Source organism: Tachypleus tridentatus, chromosome 1 (assembly GCF_004210375.1).
Source record: "Tachypleus tridentatus isolate NWPU-2018 chromosome 1, ASM421037v1, whole genome shotgun sequence".
NCBI lineage: Eukaryota > Metazoa > Arthropoda > Merostomata > Xiphosura > Limulidae > Tachypleus > Tachypleus tridentatus.
The window spans coordinates 2,528,598-2,551,782 of record NC_134825.1 but is presented as its reverse complement, the minus strand read 5'-3'; the positions used below and the strand labels follow the sequence as shown (position 1 = coordinate 2,551,782).

The window sequence follows — 23,185 nt, the reverse complement described above, 5'->3', positions numbered from 1 at the left end:
AGATTGAGAAATAACTATAAAGTCGGCAAATGGCAAGTATATTTTTGGAAAAACTGTTTTCTTTATCTAATTATGTCATGTTGTGTAACTTTACTGAAGACATTTATAGGTATCTGCCATTACTAATATGGTATACAAACATCAATATTAAACAAGTTTTCTTTTTCTAACTGTGTGAATATTGTAGTGGAGACATAGATAAGACTCTCTGTTACTAATATAGGGCCATAATGAGGAGTTAAATTATAGGTTCTGAGCCTCTTTAGGTGTTCTATGATGGTGAGCTGGCCCTTAGTAAAATACACTAAAAACATTATTAGTCTCAGAAGTGTTCTGGTGCTTTGTAGGAGCCTTCTTATATAAATTCACTGTTCTTACCTTTTCCCTGGTAAATAAAGCTTAAAACTTCTTTCCACATGACACACATATATGTAAATCTTCCATTCTTTCAACAGTGGAGTTCATTACTAGTCAACTTTACAAAACAGCAGTGCTTACCATATCACAGTACTTGTCTGCAAGCCACTGGTTAACACATCCAGCATTACAATACACTGTAAAGAAACAACAGTTCAGAAAACATATGGTTAACCGGATATAGCTATAAAAATACATTTTAATGAGTGCTTAATGAGGTTATAGATTATTTTAATAACACAGTTAACAAGTGTCAATCAGTTAAGGGAAAAACCAGACCATAAGTTTTATTCCCACAGTTAACAAATATATGTCAGTTAAAGGAAAAAATCAAACAACAGGTTTTACTACCACAGTTAACAGATATATCTCAGTTAACGGATGAATCAAACCACATCTTCCTACCACAGTTAATAAATATATCTCAGTAAAGGGACGAATCAGACCAGAGAACACAAGTTTTACTACCATAATTAACTGTATCTCAGTTAAAGGAAGAACCAGACCACAAGATTTACTACCACAGTTAACAAATGTATCTCAGCTAAGGGTTGATTGGTTGGCATTTTATGGAACAAAGCTATCTGCACCAAACAACTGGAAAAAAAAATTAAAAGTAAAATAAAATTATTAAAATTCATAAAAAGAAATCATTTTAAAAAAGTTTAGTTTTTGAATTAAAACATAAATAACATTAAATCCAATTTTTAAATCTAGTTTACAGCATTAAGAGAGAAAATAATGTAACACAAGTTATAAACGATTTCCTGTAGCATAATTTTAATTATTATAACTCGCCAAGATGACTAACAGGCAAGTTCAAACATCACCATTAGTCACACGAAGTTGGCCTTTCCAGTCCTGGTTGAGTTATTTGATGTCATGGCCATTTTCTAACTTTGTATAGAACTAATTTTACTTTAATTCGTAAAAAGAAATTGTGTTAAAAAACAAAGTCTAATTTATGAAGTTAAAACTTAAATTGTGTTAAAAAGGCCAATGGCCCTTAAAAAACTAAAAACATTTTTAAGGTGGGCAGTGTCACCATTGCCAATGGCATGTCTAATGTTATGGATAAATTTTGGGACAAAACATGTCTAAAATGGTGCCATTGTTGAGAGTCATAACAATGGCAAGACAGTAAAACATGGGCTATTGTGATCTGAGTGTCACACAGACCACAGATTGGTACAACAGTCTCAGATAAAATAAAGTGACAAGTTAAAGAACTGACCAATGCATAGTCTAGTTAGGACAACTTCCTTATGGAAACAAGACAGCCAGAGTCCAATAGAGGATTTTACGTGAAAAAGCTTGTTATCACATTGCTCACTCCAAATCAACTGCCAACTAGCACAGAACCAAGCCTTGAATACAGGACCATAGTCCATTATGAAACATGCACAGCAGTGATAGCACCAAAGAAGACAGATTTAGCTGCAGTGTTGGCGAGCTTGTTCCTGCAAATAACAACATGGCCTGGTATCCAGAAGAACTGGATAGAAGGAGACGTTAAAGAGAAATGGGCCAGTCAGTTTTGAATATCGGCGAGAACAAGGTGAGAACTAACATGAAGAGATTCCAGGACCAGTAGAGAACTAAGCAAGCCAGTATAAATAGTACAATTTTAGTACTGCTTAGCTTCTATGTTATCCAGGGCAAAAGAAAAAGACATACAGTTTGTCAGTGCACACAGAAACTGAAGAGGGTATTCTGTGTACAACCACCAAACCATGGCAGAGCCCATGCAGTCACCTGATTTCAAACTATCTGTATAAATGGGAATGGAAGGATTGTTCAAAAGGTATTCAGTAAATGAAAGATGCTACTTACAATTAGGAATATTCTCTTTTCTCAGGTGACTTAAAGAGAGATCACATTTGGGGATTGTAATAAACCATGGTTGGATGAGCTGACCAGTTGATACAGCAATATTATCCAAGGAAAGACCCAATTCATCCAAGTGTGTCTGGATACAAAAGCCAAAAGGAACAATGGCAGATTGTCTGTTCTGAAAAAGCATATCCCACTGAGAAAACAAAACACACGATTCCATCATAAGGATTGAAGTTCTGAAGCATACAGTAAAGACAGTTGCGAATGGCAGAGGCATAGAGGAGGTTCATGAGACTCTGTGTATAAGCTCTGAATTGGGGAAGTGCAGAAAGCCCCCATGCAGAGCTGAAGTCCCTGATAATTAATGCATCTTCAAGGCCCAAGGTCCTGGCAAATAAGAGCATGGTATATCTTTAGCATAGAACATTGATCCTCTCCCTAAGTGGTGGAAGAGAGGACATGCAGGATGTATATTTGACTTATAGCTGCTACATGTGTGGTGTAAAGGTCAGCTTACAGTCAGAGTTAAGCCCCAATAACTTTATCTCAGGGACCATAGGAAGCACAACTTCACCAACACAAAGTTCAGGATCAAAGCGAATACCCCACTGGTTGCAAAAGTGCATGCAAATAATTTTAAAGAGACAGAGAGAAGTACAAACCATTTGTTGTTGTTCACTTCAGTAAATGACTAAGAGCTGTTTGTAGCTGCCTCTCAATAAATCTCATGTTCGATGACTCTCACATCTCCTGTCAGTCACTGACATAGAGCCCATTTACAACAGTTCAGTTGTTCAGTGAAGGCATTAACCTTTATATTAAAATGTGTGACACTCAAAACACAGTCATAATGGACTGCAAGTTCCTGTAGGAAAATGTCAAACCACTTGAACTTGAATCACCTGCCCACTAAAAAAGTTTGAATAAAAATGAGCAAATGGCCACATAACCCATTTCAATGGAGATCACAAAATGCAATAGTTCCATATGGTATCACAGGACTTTTCTAGGTCAAACAATATTGATACAAGATGTTGTTTCTCTGATCAATATTTCAAATTGAATCAGGTGGTCCACAGTGGAGCACTTTTGTCGAAACCTACATTTAGAGGTTTGTTTGATTCCTTGAATTAAACATTCTCTCTAAGGTCTTACAGAGACAGCTTGCCAAAACAACTGCATAGTAGTTTGAAGGATTCTTGGGATCCTTCTCAGGCTTAGAGAAAGGCAAGACAATAGCCTGGTTGATTGGGCAGGCCTCTGTCATTAAAAGATTCCATCAACTGAGGACATGAACAAATAAATGTTTTATGTCTCAAGGCTGGAGAAGAAGATGTACCCGAAGAAATGCCTGTACATGGGACCAAAAGAAGTGAATCTGGAGGCTTGGTGGAATGAATGGTAAGGACAGAGATGGGTGTTGATGTTGATTAATCAACTTTCTTAATGAAGGAAGTTAAAAAAATGTTTCATATGGCTTGAGAAAAATTCTTTCAGAGGTACAGAGAGATTCATCTGCACTGCCACTGTAGTAGTAGAATGAAGTGCAGCAGCATACATCTGAAGTGAAGTGGTGGACAGTAACTTTCAAACCTAAGGATAAGAAATGTTTTGAATCATTTTCAAATGTTGTATTTCTCTTTCTTCTGTTTAGGGCAAGAACAAAAGTAGGATGGGTGAGAGTTGTTACAATTAATGCAATGAAAATCTGTTTCACACTCAAGCATTGTGGTCCTTGCCACCACCATGAACACACGTCAAGGAACCACGACATGATGTTTTCGAGGGACCAAACTGCTGACACCAGAAACATCTAAGAGGGTTCAGATTATATGGCTGTACCTTGCAACTAAAATAACCTGCCTTAATGATGGTAGGTAGACATGGTGATGTAAGTGTATAAATTAGGACATTGGTCAGCATCGTAAATGCATCTTTGTAAGTGGAGATACACATCACTGCATAAACACCTTGGGTGGAGAAACCAGTGAGAATCTCTGACTTGGGGATGTTCTTCAAATCCCTCTCAACAATAATTCCTCATGACAAATTCAAGCATGGGGAGTAAATTCAATAGATATATCCCCAATTGCCTTTGAATGTAAGAAGAGTTCACTGTGTTTAGGAGTGGATGAATCCACCAATATGTCACCAGAGAAAAGCTTTTTGAATGACTCTGGAGAGCCAGCAAGTCCTTCTAGTCCCTTTTGAATAATAATAAAAAAAGGGAGATATTTGCCCTAATGGTTTGTCTGAAAGAGAATGTAGTATAAGAAAATGAGGTACAGGTGTTACAGATGTTGAAGATTGCTGCTCAGAATCTTCAAGACATGGTTGTTACCTATGGAATTTTTATTTTATTTCAATTTTTATTTGGGGAAAACTTAATAAAGAAAGAATTTTTCAGTGTCCACTAACCTTACCCATCATGCCAAACAAGGACAATGCAGCAATGCCAGGGTTTCATGAGCACTATACCCAAACACCAGCATCAGATACAATGTCCACAACACTCATTGAGAACATGCAACATTGATACTTAGCTGACTCTAGCCCAAGTGGACCAGCTGATTGACCCTAGGGGAGCCACCCCAATGCCCCCATCTATGGGAATTCAGTGCCAAATTGGTGTGTTAGGGTTAAATCCCTCAATCACCAGGATCCTCTCCTCCCCTTCATAAGTCACCACACATGGAGGTTAACTGAGAGAACAGAGCCTTCTCTGGGAGATCCCTCACCATGTACAGGAATCCACAAGAGGCTCAATTAAGGAAAGAACCAGACCACAGGTCTTATTATCACAGTTAACAAATGTATTAGTTAAGAGAAGAATCAGACCACAGATCTTACTGCCACAGTTAACAGACAGCTCAGTTCAAGGAAAGAAATTAATATGCAAGACAGTTGAAAAGAAAAAAAAATTTACATCATGAAACAATGACTTTAAGTAACAACCTTAAGGTGTTAAAGTTGTGTTCGCTAACAGTTTATCTGCAAAAACACAACAAAACAAACCATTTAGAAAGACAGATAGTATCCAGCTCTGTTAAATGAAATGTGAGAGACATTTAACACTTGAACCACAAAGGCTTCTCTCATACATAGATCTGCCATCATTTTGATTGCTACACATTACAATGAAAGTATTAAAATGAAAGACAGATTACTGCATATGTTTGATAAACAAGACTGTTCAGTGCAAGAGTTATATTTTAATTCATTTAGCAATTTAATATTCAGTTTTTATAACAACTACCAAAAGTTTGTGTAAACTGATGTTACATTATTTGAACCTTATGTACATTTCTCATTGCCCAACTTGAGTATTGTTAAATCACAGTATGTAGAAAGTTGTAGGTCTCAGTTGGAGTGTGTATAAATATACAAGTGACCAAGCAGGCAGAAAAAGTTAGTTAGTGGAAGGAAATGTGAAAGTTAGCCATGTGCAAATGACTAGTTAGTTAGTTAGTGGAAGGAAATGTGAAGTTAGCCATGTGCAAATGACTACTCTTAATGGGTGATTCCTATAGCATGTTTCACAGCTATATTGTAGCAACACAGGAAGTAAAAATAATACCTTGTCAATCGGACTCTAAAATAATTGAACCAGCCTGTGTGGACTTTTGATGATTGTTTGTTTGTTTTGTTACAACAAAGCCACATCAGGCTATTTGCTGAGTCCACTGAGGAGAACTGAGCCCCTAATTTTAGCATTGTGAATCTGTAGACTTACTGCTGTACCAGTGGAAGACACTTTTCATGAAAAAAAAATGAAAAAAATAATTATTTGAAGCTCTGAATACAACTCTGGTAACCAACAAGTTAAGTAAGTCACAAAAAGTTACTAAAAGTAAAGTTGAATGTATAATTGTTAGTTTAGCTTTAATAAACAATTTTTTAAAAAAGTTTCACAATTTGACAGAGATAAGGAAAATAATTTGTCCTTTCAGAGGGTGTTCTAAAGTAATTGAACTCATCTGTGTGGACTTTGATTTAAAGGTGACAATTATCATTATAAGTAAGCTATGTTACAATATACTCTGTTCTGGATACAACTATGGTAATCCACAGGGTAATGAAAGTGAATTTATCACAGACTCTGTGGTAAGAAAGTGTACTGAAAAATAATTTGTTTTTTCAGTTGGATTCTAAAGTAATTCAATCAGCCTGTGTGAACTTTTGACAAGAAAAAGATTTATTTAGAGTATTACATATAACTGGAATATAAAGAATTTTTATATGCAAGTTTGACTTTTTTGAATATATTATTTTAAAACTAGTGGATTGTGTGTTGTCCATTCAATTTGTATTATCAACAAGCCACAGGTACCTGCTACAGAAGAATCCTAAGCCCACATACAAAACCTGGCAGGTTTTATTTTGAAACATCAAAACAAATGTAACGGCAACATTGTATTAAATGAATAACTGAATAAAACCAACAAGAATTAAAATAGATTAATAAACATAAAACAAACTAGTAAGCAGGTATAAACAAATATACATATATACTAAAAACTTTAAATACAAACAGGTAGATTCTAAACAGTAAAAAAAAGTATATGACTTCCATCATAAACTAGCCGAAGTTTCATAATCCATGCAGGTGAAATTCTCTTCACCTTTCACTGTGCATTTACTTCAAACAAGTCTCTCTCACATGGCTGAGGTTCTGTTTTCTCAGCATTTAGTGATATGGTATTGTTTTCTTTTGTGTATTTTACCGGATGCAGCACCAGATTCAGGCTGATGTATTAGGTGCTTTGCAGTTTTTCAAACATGTTTTTGTTAGAGCTGTGAAGCTAGTTTCAAGACAAAATCCTTTACATTTTCTCCAGTGTATTCCTTGTACAAAATTAATTGATGGCTGGCAAGTGTGGGGTATTATAAAATACAACTGGTCAATTGATTGATTTAGTGTTTTATGGCACAAAGCAGCTAGGCTATCTGCGCGAAACATCCGGAAAAAGGTAAAAATAAAGTAAATGTAGTAAAATACATAAAAGGAAATGAAGGTAAAACAAAACATCATTGAAAAACAGAAAAAGCATAAAACCAATGTTGACACCTAGTCTACAATGTTAAGAGAGAAAGCAGAGTAAGAGAAGTTGTAAAGGACTTTCTGTAGCACAATGGTAATGATCATAACCCACCAGGAAGACTAACAGGTAAGTTCAAGAACCACTGTCAGTCACCTGAAGTTGGCCTTTCCAGTCCTGGTTCTGGGTTATGTGTCATAGCAGCCATTATCAAAAGGTAAAATAATAGAAGTTTTAAAATACATATAGCAAAATCGTAATAACGAGTAGCCAAATATCCAGTAAAAAAGGTAAAAGTAAAGTAAATGTAGTAAAATTTGTAAAAGTAAACGAAGGTAAAAACAAAACAGCAATTAAAAACAGAAAATTGCATGAAACCAATGTTGACATCCAATCTATAAAGTTGTAAAGAACTTCTGTAGCAGAATGGTAATGATCATAACCCACCAGGAAGACTAACAGGCAAGTACCAGAACCACAGTCCTGGTTCCGGGTTATGTGTCATTATGGCCAGTACCAAAGGGTAAAGTAATAAAAGTTTAAAAGACATGCAGCAAAACTGGAATAACAAGTGACCAGGATGACTAACGGGTAGTTCAAACAGCAGCGTTAGTCACTTTAAGTTGGCCTTTCCAGTCCTGGTGTTGCGTTATTTAATGTTATGGCCATAAAGAAAACAATGAGTTAAAAAACTGTGACCAATATGTAGTCTAGTTAGAACGACTTCCTCCTTCCGAACCTTACAGAAGCTAGATGGCCAAAGCCCAATATAGGGTTTTATTTGAAAAAGCTTGTTGTTGCGTTGCTCACTCCAAGTGGACTGCCAGCTGGCACGGATCCAAGCCTTGAGTACAAGACCATAGTCCATGTATGGAATAGGCACAGTGGTGATAATGCCGCGGAGCAGATACATTTAGCTGCTGTGTCTGCAAGCTCGTTCCCACGAATACCAACATGGCCTGGTATCCAGAAAAATTGGATAGAAGTAGATGTTAATGAGAAATGGGCCAGTCGGTTTTGAATATCGGTAAGAACAGGGTGTGAGCCAACGTGTAGCAATTCCAGAGCCAGTATAGAACTAAGCGAGTCAGTATAAATAGTGCAGTTGGAGTACTGATCAGCTTCAATATGATCCAGGGCAAGAGATATGGCATACAGTTCAGCAGTGAACACAGAAGCTGTAGAGGGATTCTGCCCAACCACCAACCGCAGCAAACCATAGCAGAGCCCACTGAATTACCTGATTTGGAACCATCTGTATAATAGGGAATGGAATAATTGTTTGAAAAATGTTCATTAAATAAAAGACGGTACTTCCAATCTGGAGTATCTGCCTTTTTCAGATGACTGAAAGAAAGGTCACATTTGGGGGCTGTAATAAGCCATGGTGGGATGGGCTGATGTGTGGATTCTGCAATGTTATCCAAGGACAGACCAAATTCATCCAATTGCGTCTGGATGCGAAGGCCAAAAGGAGCAATGGCAGATCATCTCTTCTGAAAAAGTATGGCCTACCAAGAGAGAAAAGCATCACCCCCAGGTGGGATGCTTTGGTAAGGAATGAAGTTTCAAAGAATATAGTAAAGATAGTTGCAAACGGTGAAGGTGCAGAGAAGGTTCATGAGATTCAACGTATAAGCTTTGAACTGGAGAGGTGCGGAAAGCCCCAGTGCAGAGTCGAAGTCCTTGGTGATGAATGGGGTCTAGCATCTTTAAAGCTCTGGCAGAGCCATAGACCATTGATCCATAGTCGAGTTTTGATCGAATAAGAGCACGATATACCTTTAACAATGAACATCGATCTGCTCCCAAACTGGTAGTAGAGAGGACACGGAGGATGTTCAGTGCTCTTGTGCATTTGACCCAAAGCTGCTATAAGTGTGGTATAAAGGTCAGCTTATGGTCAAAGATAAGCCCCAAGAACTTGGTCTCAGGGACCACTGGCAGTGAAACTTTACCAATATGAAGTTCAGAATCAGGGTGAATACCCTGTTGGCAGCAAAAGTGCATGCAAACGGTTTTAGAGAGAGAGAAATTAGAGCCGTTCGCCATAGTCCACTTCAGTACACGATTGAGGGCAGTTTGTAGTTGCCGCTCAATATAGCTCATGTTCGACGACTGACGTGAAATGTGAAAGTCGTCGACATACAGCCCATTCGCAATAGTGAGAGTGAGTTGTTCAGTGATGGCATTTATCTTTATACTGAAAAGTGTGACACTCAAAACATAGCAATAAGGGACTCCAAGTTCTTGTACAAAAGAACGGGAAAGTGTCGAACCCACACAAACTTGGAATCTCCTGTCCATTAAAAAGGTTTTTTAATAAACATGGGTTAATGGCCACGTAACCCATATGTATGGAGGTCTCGCAAAACGCCATACCTCCATGTTGTGTCATAAGCCTTCTCAATGTCAAAGAATACTAATACAAGATGTTGGCATTTGAGAAAGGCTTCTCTGATTGATGTTTCAAGTCGAATTAGGTGGTCTGTGGTGGAGTGCTGTTGTCAGAACCCATACTGGGTGGGCGAGAGGAGGTTGTTTGATTCGAGGAACCAAACAAGACGAGCATTAACCATCCTTTATAAGGCCTTACAGAGACAGCTCGTTAAAGCAATTGGACGGTAGTTTGAAGGAATCTTGGGATGTTTCCCTGGCTTAGAGAAAGGTAAAATAATAGCTTGGTGCCAGGCATCAGGAAAAACATTCTCCTGCAAGAACAACTGGTCAAGCTTTTATTGAGTACTGTCAAGTGTCATCTGGTCTGCAACATCCACTTCATATTTTGTCCAGCTGCATAAAAGAACAGTCTATGTTTTTCTCAGTAGTGTCAGTACCAACTGATACAGCATTCACTTATAAGCAGTCACCAAAGAAAAGTCACTATGTTTCAAAATTGTACTAATGTACAGCACTGGTCAAAAGTTTAGCACAGAAGGTGGAAGCTTTCTTCTCAATTTGTCCAGTGTTTTAACTAAAGTATTTTTATTTTTTACTTCAAAAAAGTTGCAGAAAAAAACCATCTGTATTCACATTCCTTCTTTCTCTTAAGTATGGCACCATCAGTACCACTGTTTTGATAGTTTCTAACTAGCTAAGAAAGTGTCATCTTTCCTCAGACAGAGAAACCATGCAGTATTTATTTTGAGACAATGGCTCGTCAGCCAAATCTTTATTCCATTTTTTTTTTTTTTGATTTGCAGCATACTATGTCCAGTGACCCATACTCATCCGCAGTAATGTCTTCTCAAGACTTATAACATACAATTCTGTTTTCAATGAACCCATTCTCCATTTCTGATTCCAAGTACAATATATGCTTACAATTTCTCCAGTGATATTTTCCAGAGATCATCCCTTTTTACCAAACATGCCCCAGCTTCAGTACCTCATAGGGCATAGTGCAGCATATCAACCAATAAGTGAAAAGCACTGAGAAGACCACCAATGTTGTGTTTCGTATATTGTGTAAGACCTGTACTTTCTTTTTGTGCAGCCCTTTCTACAGCCTCAACATCTGGATCCATAACTCCCAAAATTGTCCAATCCACCCCAATCTCCTGTTTGCCAGCTTGCACTGGTGATCCATATAGAATCATTGTGGTTGGTACTGACTGGACAAAGTGGCTGGCACTGCTGATGCAGGAGATAACACAGGTAGATCGGTTGGTCCCATACAAGATTGTCCAAGACTGCTGCTTCTGCTGTTGCCTGTTCTGCATCCAGAGTTGTTGTGGTGGTAGTGGCAGGACTGTTTCATAAATCAAAATCTCACCACTTTCATGATCACTCACATCCTGACAAAGTTGTGAGCATTTCTGTCAGCTGTTGAATGAACAGTCATCTTTTTTAGACATATTCTAAAATTTTGAGCTTCTATCAATTTTCTGTAACTGTATATATTCAAATCAACTGACAAGCAGACATTTGTGATGAGAAACCCATTAACCTGAAGATGACCTAAAAAGGTTGAAATGTTGTTCTGTACTTTATTTTAATTAAAGTTTTAACACCCATAACAACTGTCTTAAGAATACAAGCAGACAGCACTCTTTTTGGGAAATGACAGGATTATAAGTAAGCTATGTTATGATATACTCAGACAAGCAGACAACACTTTAAGGAATTTCTATCATTATAAGTAAGCTATGTTATGATATACTCAGACAAGCAGACAACACTTTAAGGAATTTCTATCATTATAAGTAAGCTATGTTATGATATACTCAGACAAGCAGACAACACTTTAAGGAATTTCTATCATTATAAGTAGGCTATGTTATGATATACTCAGACAAGCAGACAACACTTTAAGGAATTTCTATCATTATAAGTAAGCTATGTTATGATATACTCAGACAAGCAGACAACACTTTAAGGAATTTCTATCATTATAAGTAGGCTGTGTTATGATATACTCAGACAAGCAGACAACACTTTAAGGAATTTCTATCATTATAAGTAAGCTATGTTATGATATACTTAGACAAGCAGACAACACTTTAAGGAATTTCTATCATTATAAGTAAGCTATGTTATGATATACTCAGACAAGCAGACAACACTTTAAGGAATTTCTATCATTATAAGTAGGCTGTGTTATGATATACTCAGACAAGCAGACAACACTTTAAGGAATTTCTATCATTATAAGTAAGCTATGTTATGATATACTTAGACAAGCAGACAACACTTTAAGGAATTTCTATCATTATAAGTAAGCTATGTTATGATATACTCAGACAAGCAGACAACACTAAGGAATTTCTATCATTATAAGTAAGCTATGTTATGATATACTCAGACAAGCAGACAACACTTTAAGAAATTTCTATCATTATAAGTAAGCTATGTTATGATATACTCAGACAAGCAGACAACACTTTAAGGAATTTCTATCATTATAAGTAAGCTATGTTATGATATACTCAGACAAGCAGACAACACTTTAAGGAATTTCTATCATTATAAGTAAGCTATGTTATGATATACTCAGACAAGCAGACAACACTTTAAGGAATTTCTATCATTATAAGTAGGCTGTGTTATGATATACTCAGACAAGCAGACAACACTAAGGAATTTCTATCATTATAAGTAAGCTATGTTATGATATACTTAGACAAGCAGACAACACTTTAAGGAATTTCTATCATTATAAGTAAGCTATGTTATGATATACTCAGACAAGCAGACAACACTTTAAGGAATTTCTATCATTATAAGTAAGCTATGTTATGATATACTCAGACAAGCAGACAACACTTTAAGGAATTTCTATCATTATAAGTAAGCTATGTTATGATATACTTAGACAAGCAGACAGCAGTTTTCATTGAAATTTCTAACATTACAGCTGACAGGCATCTAATCTTTAAGATTTAAAGATATAATCAAAGAGATAAGATCCCAGCTGGAGACGGAAATAACAACAGACATCTATACTGATATATAGGCTATTTGCAATAAAAAACAAAGGATATGTTATATTAAATAAATTAATGTATTGTAAACAACAGTCAAGCAGACAGATCCTTGGCAGTTGTAGGTATAAGCAATATATTTTGTACGTTACAGTGCACTTGCACAGATTTAGCAAAATTAATTTACAAACAATAGCATATCTTTCATATACACAAAGACATTTAAATTTTAAATGTGAAAGCTCCCAAATTGATGTCCATCATGGTTCTTGTGCTAAAGCAAGACAACAAAACTGAAACATTATTGATTCAGAAAATATCCATATCACAGTAAACTTAACTCAAACATTCAACAGTGCTTTTATTAACCCTTTCATGATGGGCTACAAGTCAAAGCCCATGCCATCGCATTTGAGGAGTAGCATTCAAAGTTTTATTCAACTACTATTTTATGAATTTACGTCAATACGTTTTGTATCAAAACGTATATTCTAATTCACATTGTAATAATATATACAAGTTAAATTCTTAATTTGAAAGTAAATACAAAGAGAACACATTTGAATATAGATATTAGTGAGTCACTTGGTATGTTGAATGCAACACTGGTTAAAATTAGATTTTGTGACGTTAAAATACTAAGACTATAGTTTTGTCAAAATTAGGAACTCAAATTACCAATACTGCAAGCTAGGATATAAAATAAGAACCCCACATCATTTTTTATTTTGCCAAGACATGGTTTACGTTCTTACTCAAACACAATAGTCCATTCATCTCTATTTTGTGAAACGGTGTCTTATGTACATTTAGCTCAATATATGATATGTGAATAACCAATCAATAGTCCAGAATATCCCTTAGCAGTTTTCTTAATCTGTGAAAAAGCTAACATATACTTTTGATCCAAGGTTTCAAGGATGTAGGTTATGTCTTTAGTCTGCTCAAAGTTTCATACCTTTTTTAGACAAATACAGCTTAGTTAGTAAGCTTAATAAATTATTGCGGAATTACATGGTATCAGTGTAATTATTTATGATATTTTATTGTTAAACTGCATTCATAAAACCTAAAAAAAATTTGTTTCATATGCTCCACATGCAAAATTTTAAGACTTAATAACCTATGTCCAGTAACAACCAAGTACAAATATCTCAGGAGAGATAATTGTTTGGTTTACTTCTATATTTAAAAAAAATAATCATAAATTATTTCTAAATGTAATAATTAAATACATTTATAACATTTAATAATTTAAATGTTACTGGATAATACAAAATACGAGTCTACTAAACACAGCCAAAACCAGGCCACTTTATATCATGTGTACTGTTATGAGACTTAAGTTACTCAGACTAAACATTTGTATTTTCATGTTATAATATGTAGTCATATTGGCATGAAAAATCTTTTATTTTTTATGATGGTTACAAGGTCAGTCAGTTGACAGACCCTACATATGGTAGAGAAAATAACAAAATATACGTCTTACTGAAAATGAATGTTTGAAATTTAGGAAGTTTTAGAAATTACGCTAATATTTGAGATTTCTGGGATGAAGAATAGTTTCTTAATAATTACATGAAATCACTTTGCAATGAGACTGGTTACCAAACAGATGCTGTTTTAACAAACAAATCTTTAATAAAAATATTTCATTAGAAAATCTGATTTTTTGTGTACAAAATACTTGTAATCTTTACTAAAAGTCTACCAAATTTTTGAACATACATGCTGTATCAAAAGTTATAGTGTAAAAGTGTATATGAACTCAGGTGTATCAATATCAAGCCCGTTGCAAAAGGGTTAATCCACATAATGTATATCACATATTTAAAGCAAGACAGATAAAGGCATTAATAACAAAGACAGTGGATGTTGTGTTGTGAACTAAAATTAATAAAAAGTAGAACAATGACTTCATTAACATGTACAATTTGTAATCCTCCTATGTTTATAACAAAAATATCTAATTAACCATGATCTTTAGCAATGCTCACACTCTACCTTCACAAGCCCAAATATTGAATTTGAATCTTGTTGCATGTCAACATTTATAAAAAGAATGTTAACATTAATGATGATGTAAAAGTTAGATTGTTAGTTTAGAACAATTTACTTTTGTACATGGCAATACATATTTAAAACTTCATGGATCTATTATATTATATTCCATTACATAACACAGTACACCATATACTATTACACTACAAATGAACACACAACAGAAATAACATGAGGAGAGATACTTTTTTCGACTTCATCAGAGAAATCCTGGTGAATTCCAAGCCCCAAACTTTGGTGATTTTCAAGCTGATGTTCCACATTTTCTTTTGTACAATCCCCGCCATCCCATGAACATGCAGAATTGTTACATGCTCTGTCACAATAACCATCCTTGATCCATGATACAGGACATCCATCTGCACAGTCTGGAACTGGCCAAGTCAGGTACACCTACACATACCGCAATAGTTCCCAAACAGAAATCAATATTGACAGGCATTATACAAAAAGCAGTGCCACTACTATAAATTAAATAAGAGATAATACCAGTGTATACTATACAGGAGATAACACTAGTACAGTTATGTGAATGATAACACTAGTATACACTAAACAGGAGATAACACTAGTACAGTTATGTGAATGATAACGCTAGTATACACTAAACAGGAGATAACACTAGTACAGTTACGTGAATGATAACACCAGCGTACACTACACTTGAGATTACACTAGTACAGCTACGTGAATAACACCAGTGTGCACTACACTGGAGATAACACCAGTGTTCACTATACAGGAGATGACACTAGCACAGTTACATGAATGATAACACTAGTGTACACTATACAGGAGATGACACTAGCACAGTTACATGAATGATAACACTAGTGTACACTATACAGGAGATGACACTAGTACAGTTACATGAATGATAACACCAGTGTACACTATACAGGAGATGACACTAGAAGAGTTATATGAATGATAACACCAATGTACACTATACAGGGGATGACACTAGAAGAGTTATATGAATGATAACACCAGTGGACACTATACAGGAGAAAACACTAGTACAGTTACATGAATGATAACACCAGTGTACACTATACAGGAGATAACACTAGTACAGTTACGTGAATGATAACACCAGTGTACACTATACAGGAGATGACATTAGTACAGTTACATGAATGATAACACCAGTGTACACTATACAGGAGATGACATTAGTACAGTTACATGAATGATAACACCAGTGTACACTATACAGGAGATGACACTAGTACAGTTACATGAATGATAACACCAGTGTACACTATACAGGAGATGACACTAGTACAGTTACATGAATGATAACACCAGTGTACACTATACAGGAGATGACACTAGTACAGTTACATGAATGATAACACCAGTGTACACTATACAGGAGATGACACTAGTACAGTTACATGAATGATAACACCAGTGTACACTATACAGGAGATGACACTAGTACAGTTACATGAATGATAACACCAGTGTACACTGTGCAGGAGATCACACCTGTATACTTATTCAAGAAAACAGTAACATAATGAACAAGAGATAATACTTGTATACTTATGAGATAACACCAGTATACACTGTACAGGAGTTTACACCTGTTAAAATTGGAACAGGATTGTTGGTTAAAAGAAAAAGTCTAGTTCACTAATAAATGAATACTTGTTGCAAAGTTCTTATCAATGCTACATGTGTAGGTACCAGTTTGGCTACTAATTTCAGTTTTATTCCTTTAAGTCACTACACTTAGTAGTCATCTACATTAGTTTTAAGATTACAACCCTATTATTTAGAATAAACCTTTGCTTTACAGAACAAACCAGATTCTTTAAAATATATATGGCAGTAGATTTTCCTCCACCATGCAGTGTTAATAGTTTCTTTTATAGTAACACCACAGAGTCTAGATTAACAGTTTAATATCATCACACACATGCAATAAGAACAGCCATATCAAGCATAATTATTTATACTAATTGCTTCAGTAAATATCACATTACATAAAAAACAAACATTCTTTAATTAGAATAATTTTATAAAACTTGTCTGAAAATTTGGCAATGAACTGCCAATGAACAACTGTCCACCAGTACAGTTATTATGAACTGCCAATGAACAACTGTCCACCAGTATGGTTATTTTGAAAACTTGAGCTAGAAACTGCTAATTTAGTTTGCATGATCTAATTAATACTTATATATATGCACGTCCTTACCTTACAGCTTTGTTGTTCTAAATCAGACATCTTTAATCTAAATGTCAAAAATGAAAAATAGCCCACTTTCACTCTTAAGTGAAGCAGTAGTAAAACTGTTACACTGACAGTTCATAACTTAGCATAGGCATGCACAAAAAATATCAGTGTTTTTAATTATCTCTGCATTTGGTTCACAGTTAGACTAGATGGCACTCCTAATTGTAGTTTGAAAAAATCTATTAGTGTACAAATTTGAAAAAAATTACATAAAAGTTGTTTTTGTCTCAAATGAAGATTTCATAGCTTTGGTACAGAGGAAAAACAGGAAGAAACTCATTTTTTATTTTATCAAGTAAGATATTAAGTAATTTATTTAATAATATAGCTTGTTGTTTGATAATTATTCTTATTGAATTAGAAATAAATCTAAATTTAATTGGAGTGTTACGTAGTTTGGGAATAGCATAAAGAGATGGTAAATCTATGCAAGAATTTTGTTTAGAATAAAGTTTATTATATAAAAACTTACATATATACTAATGTGTTAGTATAAAAACTTACATATATACTAATGTGTTAGTATAAAAACTTACATATATACTAATGTGTTAGTATAAGAACTTACATATATACTAATGTTAGTTTGAAAACTTACATATATACTAATGTTAGTATAAAAACTTACATATATACTAATGTTAGTATAAAAACTTACATATATACTAATGTTAGTATAAAAACTTATCTAAATAAGTTCAAAATGTAAAAACAAACTTAACCCATTTTAATTTATTAATTTTCTTTACCTCTAGTTTTATGAAAGAAATCAGTAACACAATAATCGTTACTCAAATTAAAACCAGTAGAATTATTAAAATCTTAATCTATAATGATATGATGTTCTTAGTTTCAAAATGTAGAAGTTCTCCTGTTGAAATTTATTGGGGTCTTCATTAACAATCTCTAATATAGTTATCTTAACACAGGTAAAAGGGTGTTAAGATAACTATATTAGAATTTTTTAATTATGAATAACATCATTTAACAACATGGCACTACTTTATGGAGATGTGCACCTTACCACATACAAATGCTTGTTTAGAACATGATAGTCACAGTAGACTTGGTGAATGGGTGGTGTTTGGGAGCTATAATAGCTTATTTGGATAGCTGGATGGGACGCTTCATGCTGGTATAGTTTGTTTGCTGTGCTGTCAATTAGTGCCTTTCTACCATATTGGAATGCTAACTTCAAGAGGCAAGTTTTCAACTTACTTACCCCCAAATGGTAGTACATTATTTTTCTTATTTTTATTTCAATTTTTTTTTCTTCTTTACTTGGGAGAGCAGTCACCTTCCCACAACTGTCTTCTGGCAGTAAAGGAGGTACAGATGCAAGACGTTGTGGGCTTGAGCACCCACATCTTGCTCTCCTTATTTCTATATCTATTGCTACTTTATTTTCTTATGTGAGACTAGCAAATGGAAGTTAAGATTGATAGACAGTGTATAACCACCACAATGTGGGTTCTACTTCCACAGTCATCTCCAAAACCTAGGGTACATTTTATAATCCCACATTATAACTTGTACCCTGGGATCTTTTCAATTAGTACAGCATTTTTTGTTCAATTTATTCTTGTTTCGGCTTGTTTTTAAGTTATAACAAACTAATATAATTAGTCAGAGATTTAGCTTTACTATTTTTAATGCAGTCCTTCATAATTTTGTTTACTTAACTTCATTAAAATGTATTCATTTTCACTAATGCAAGTCTCTCATCAAACATGGCATCTACTTCACCTTCTGGCCCTTAGAATGTGTATAAAAATCTTCTGGCCAAACTTCTTTTCCAAACATGACATCATCATTTAAATAAATAAACTTCTTTGAAATCCCTGGTATTCTATGCAAATGAGTTTCAATGGCTGGGGAACTGTAAGATGGTAGATGACTTTTGTTTGGAAAAATTTCCTGAAAATATTTATTTAAAAAATATTTAGTAAATCCCATATATTTAATAAACCCAGTCACTTAACTATGTCATCTATTATCCTAGGGTAATTAAGCAAAAATACTTGCAAATAACCCAGCTGAAACTTATCAATTTAAAGTATTCTCAAAGTTTCAAAAATCAAATGTTATCCAGACATACAATAAATCATTAACTGTTTAATAAAAGAACTAAGAACAAAACAAGACAACTGTTTAGTATGATATACAGCAAAAAAAAATAACTGTTTAGTAAATGTATTCAGACCTACATTAACAAACTAACTGTTAAGGATTCAAACATAATAAAAAGCCTGTTTAGTATTGATATACATACATTAAACAATCAACTGTTTAGTGCTGATGTTCAGGCATACTGAAAATACCAGTTATTTAACAGATGTAAATTGTTTTGTTTTGAATTTTGCACAAAACTACATGAGGGCTATCTGCACTAGCCGTCCTTAATTTATCAGTGTAGGACTAGAGAAAAGTCACCTAGTCATCATCATCCACTGCCAACTCTTGGGCTACTCTTACTAATGAATAACGAATTGGATTGACCATCACATTTTAATGTCCCCACAGCTGAAAGAGCAAGCATGTTTGGTGTGACAGGGATTTGAACCATGACCCTTGTGTTACGAGTTGACTGCTTTAACCACCTGGCCATGCCAGGCCAATAGACATAAACACATAATCCAAATGTTCATCTATTACAGACTTATCCAAGCTCATGATTTAATTATGTTTAAATTAAAAAAAGAGAAACTAACCCAAATAATTTGAGTAAATATAGACTTCTTTCATACTTACCTCATGAGTAACTACTGATATTCGTGGATTGTCCAAGTTCAGCCAGTATGGTATCTGTCCATTTGTTATAATATACACTTGACGAATCCATGGAGCATTTTTTTCCAGTGACCTCAGTGAATAGCGTAGTTCCTATAAACAAGAAAGGGAAACAGTACTGAATAAATAAAGCTAAATTTTGTATAAACTTCTATGAAGTAAAAAGAATAAAAAAGGGTCTTGTACTGTTCGAAATTATATTTTAAATATTTATATCTAAATATTTGTTTCCTAGTGGGAGAAAATCATTATGATGCAAAATCTAGAATTTCATGAAAGTTAAAGCCTCAGTAAGTACTAGAAGTTTTATTTACTCTTTAAAAAAAACAATATAAGTACCAGAATTAGTGGGTCTTTAAGTTATTCATTTACTCAATTAGTGAGTTAGACAGCAAGAATTAATGTATCTATGTGTTTGTGATTCAGTTAATCAATGAGTCAGTATGTTTGTTATCAATCAATTAATGAAGAAATTCTGCAAGTTTACAAGAAAATTAGGTATACTCTTGAGAGTAACATTTAATGTTTCAGTTTAGTTGTTTGCTGAAAAGAGCTTCTAACATCATAATGATGCTAGACGTAGAAGCTTATAAAGGCCATCCTAGAATTAAGTGAGGTATTTAGTATGAAGCACTGATCAATCATTGAATTCATAAGTTAGTACAAGTTGCTTCAGTGATTGTGGAGTTAGTGGAATACACAGATCAACTTTGGTTATCTATATATTCAGATACACAATCACTTCTCTGTGAAATTGTTCAGTTAAAATTTGTCATCACACCCATAATAAATAAAGTATACTAGTACAACTGTGTATATGTTATAGTAGCCAATATTAAAAAGTGAGAAAGACTAATTTGCTATTGTTATACAGGCTGGACTTCACATTATTTTTACCAATTTAAAAGAATCATCCAATGACATGACATGTTGCAACAGTGTATTAGTTTCAAAATTTCTGTTGAAATACTGTTTGTGAAATTAGGCTTATCAGTGTATGTGTTTGTTGCAAATGTTATTGAAGAAACAAATTAATTCTTTATTCTAATGTAGGCTTGACACCAAATGATATAGTAACATTACAACAATGGAACCTAATATTGGCATAAATAGAAAACTTTGAACTAACTTAAAAATGAGAACAAAAAGTAAGATCTTAAATTGATGAAGAACAATCATAAAGAGACAGATCTCTAAATGATCAAGACGACAGAAATTTAAAAAAAGAGAAAGAGATGAAAGAAAGAAACTACAAATAAATAAACGTGAACATAAGAGAAATGAACATATTGAAAATGTACTGGGTTTACAGTGACAAGGTTAAAGTAGTAGTAAAAACATTAACAAACATGGTTTCCATGACTTTAGTACAATGAAATTCTCTCTTTCCCCAGATTTTTCTCTGACCAAAATAAGCAGCTCTCTGGCCATTTGATTATTCTTGTCATGTGTTATTGAATAATAAATACAAAACTGCTTGTATGTTAACCACTGAATTATAAATGGATTAAAATTGAACAATGTTCAATAAGCTTGTAATCAAGACAATTTTAACATTTTATGTTTTCATTTCATAAGTTTGAACATGAAATATGTAATTAAATCCTTAATCTAAACTGTTATGTAATACAGAAAAGTGCTTTGCTCCAAATTACCAAGACTTTCGGTATTTCATTTCATCCATTTAAGATTATTAGATTTCTGGGGAAATACACTATAATAAGTTAGATATCTGTTATGCAAAATGTTAATCTAAAGTACCTTTAAGCTTCTTGGTTTAAGAAAATATAAACATTAAACTAAAGATCAACTATCATGAATCATGTAGCACATTCTGATGTCAAAAAATGTACCAACAGTATTTGCTTTTGAATTATTTTTAATCAACAGAAGAAAAAAAATTAAATTTATTGAAAGGTCACTGGAATGAGAAAGTTAACATTATTTTCTTTGTTTGCCACTGGTGAAACTGAGAATTATTTAAGTAATGTCTAGCTTAGTTTAAAAAAACACATAAATTATATTAATTTCAGGATACTCTATTTTAAAACAATGTTATTTTGACTTTTGTTACACAAGTATAAAACAATATGTCAAATTTAAGTACAATATTTCTTGGTTTTTATACATACTTTTCTACAAATTATTATGAGGTAACAAAACCTAAGAATTACAAACTTATTATGCCACAAAACCTAAACAATATTAAACAAACAAAATACTCATAACCAATGTCAGCACATGTGCTAAGCACAAGTGATATTGTGCTGGTAATTGGATATGTTGTTCACACAAAACTGTCTTGCATAATAAATAACTACTACTATAGTCTGATAGGGTCTAAGTAGGGCTATCAAGAAATAAATGAAAAACCTACTAGTTTTGGCTGAGAAATACATAATGAGTAATTGTGTTACAATATGTGGTCATTCAAAAAAGAAAGTGCAATTTATATTTCATTTTTTTTGTTACATAGCAGTAACTAGGTCAATCAAGTGGACCGAGTCCACATACAGTGTTATGATAGAGAAAATAAACAAAATACAGTTTTACTGAAAAATAGATTTCATGTTCATTAAAGAGGGACTGGATGTTATATAAATAAAAGTTGGAACTGTAGATGACAACAATAATTTTAATAATGAAAATTATCTTGCACTCAAACTAGTCGCACTCGGACTCAATAAAGCAAAGATACTTAATTACAAATTACTGGTATTGCAGTAATAATTAGTCATACATTATTTTATAGTCAAAAGAAAATTACTGGTAATTTATTCATTATATAATTATTACACTTAGTTTTTATGAATAATATAAATTAACCAAACATATGTAAATTTGTCCTTTCTTTAAACTATCACACTTTGTAAAAGTATTTTTTTTGCCTAGACAACTTTCAAATCTTTCTTAAACTAGTATGTCAATGCCAAAATATACCTAGGATATTACTTGTTCTTTGTTTTGTAAAATCAGAAGAACTTATTTAATGGAGATCTCTAAATAATTGTTTGTTAAGGATTTTTATAAAATTATCCTCTCTGAAAATCTTTGAAAGATTTAGATCATCTTTTCCATAGCCCTTAAACTCTGTTTAGACAGAAACCTGTTTACATAATCTATTACAGCTACCTTCATAATATGAGGATTAACAGTAATTAAAAATACTGATGTAAATAATACAAAGTTTATGTTTAAAATATGCAGATTGAAATATTATATCCAAGTTTTTGATACTAATGATAATTGCTTTTCCAACAGTTACTACATGCTGTACTACTATATCCAAACTACTTCTAAATACAGTTCTAGAATTTGGTTGAGCAGTTCATCAATAATGTCCAAATTGAATAGCTGGAAGAGTCAAC

The 23,185-nt window shown here is 33.6% G+C and overlaps 1 protein-coding gene across 2 annotated transcripts in view; it reads right to left on the bottom strand.

Moving 5' to 3' along the window:
• Positions 1–23,185, bottom strand: part of LOC143230391 (N-acetylglucosamine-1-phosphotransferase subunits alpha/beta-like) — a 179,919-nt gene that overhangs the window by 94,139 nt on the left and 62,595 nt on the right. For both annotated transcript variants that reach the window (XM_076464018.1, XM_076463930.1), the window contains exons 8-11: positions 19,779–19,910; positions 18,774–18,944; positions 14,965–15,172; positions 499–554 (exon numbers count right to left, since the gene is read on the bottom strand). In XM_076464018.1, the coding sequence (XP_076320133.1) occupies positions 499–554; positions 14,965–15,172; positions 18,774–18,944; positions 19,779–19,910 (567 nt within the window). The remainder of the gene's footprint in view (positions 1–498; positions 555–14,964; positions 15,173–18,773; positions 18,945–19,778; positions 19,911–23,185) is intronic.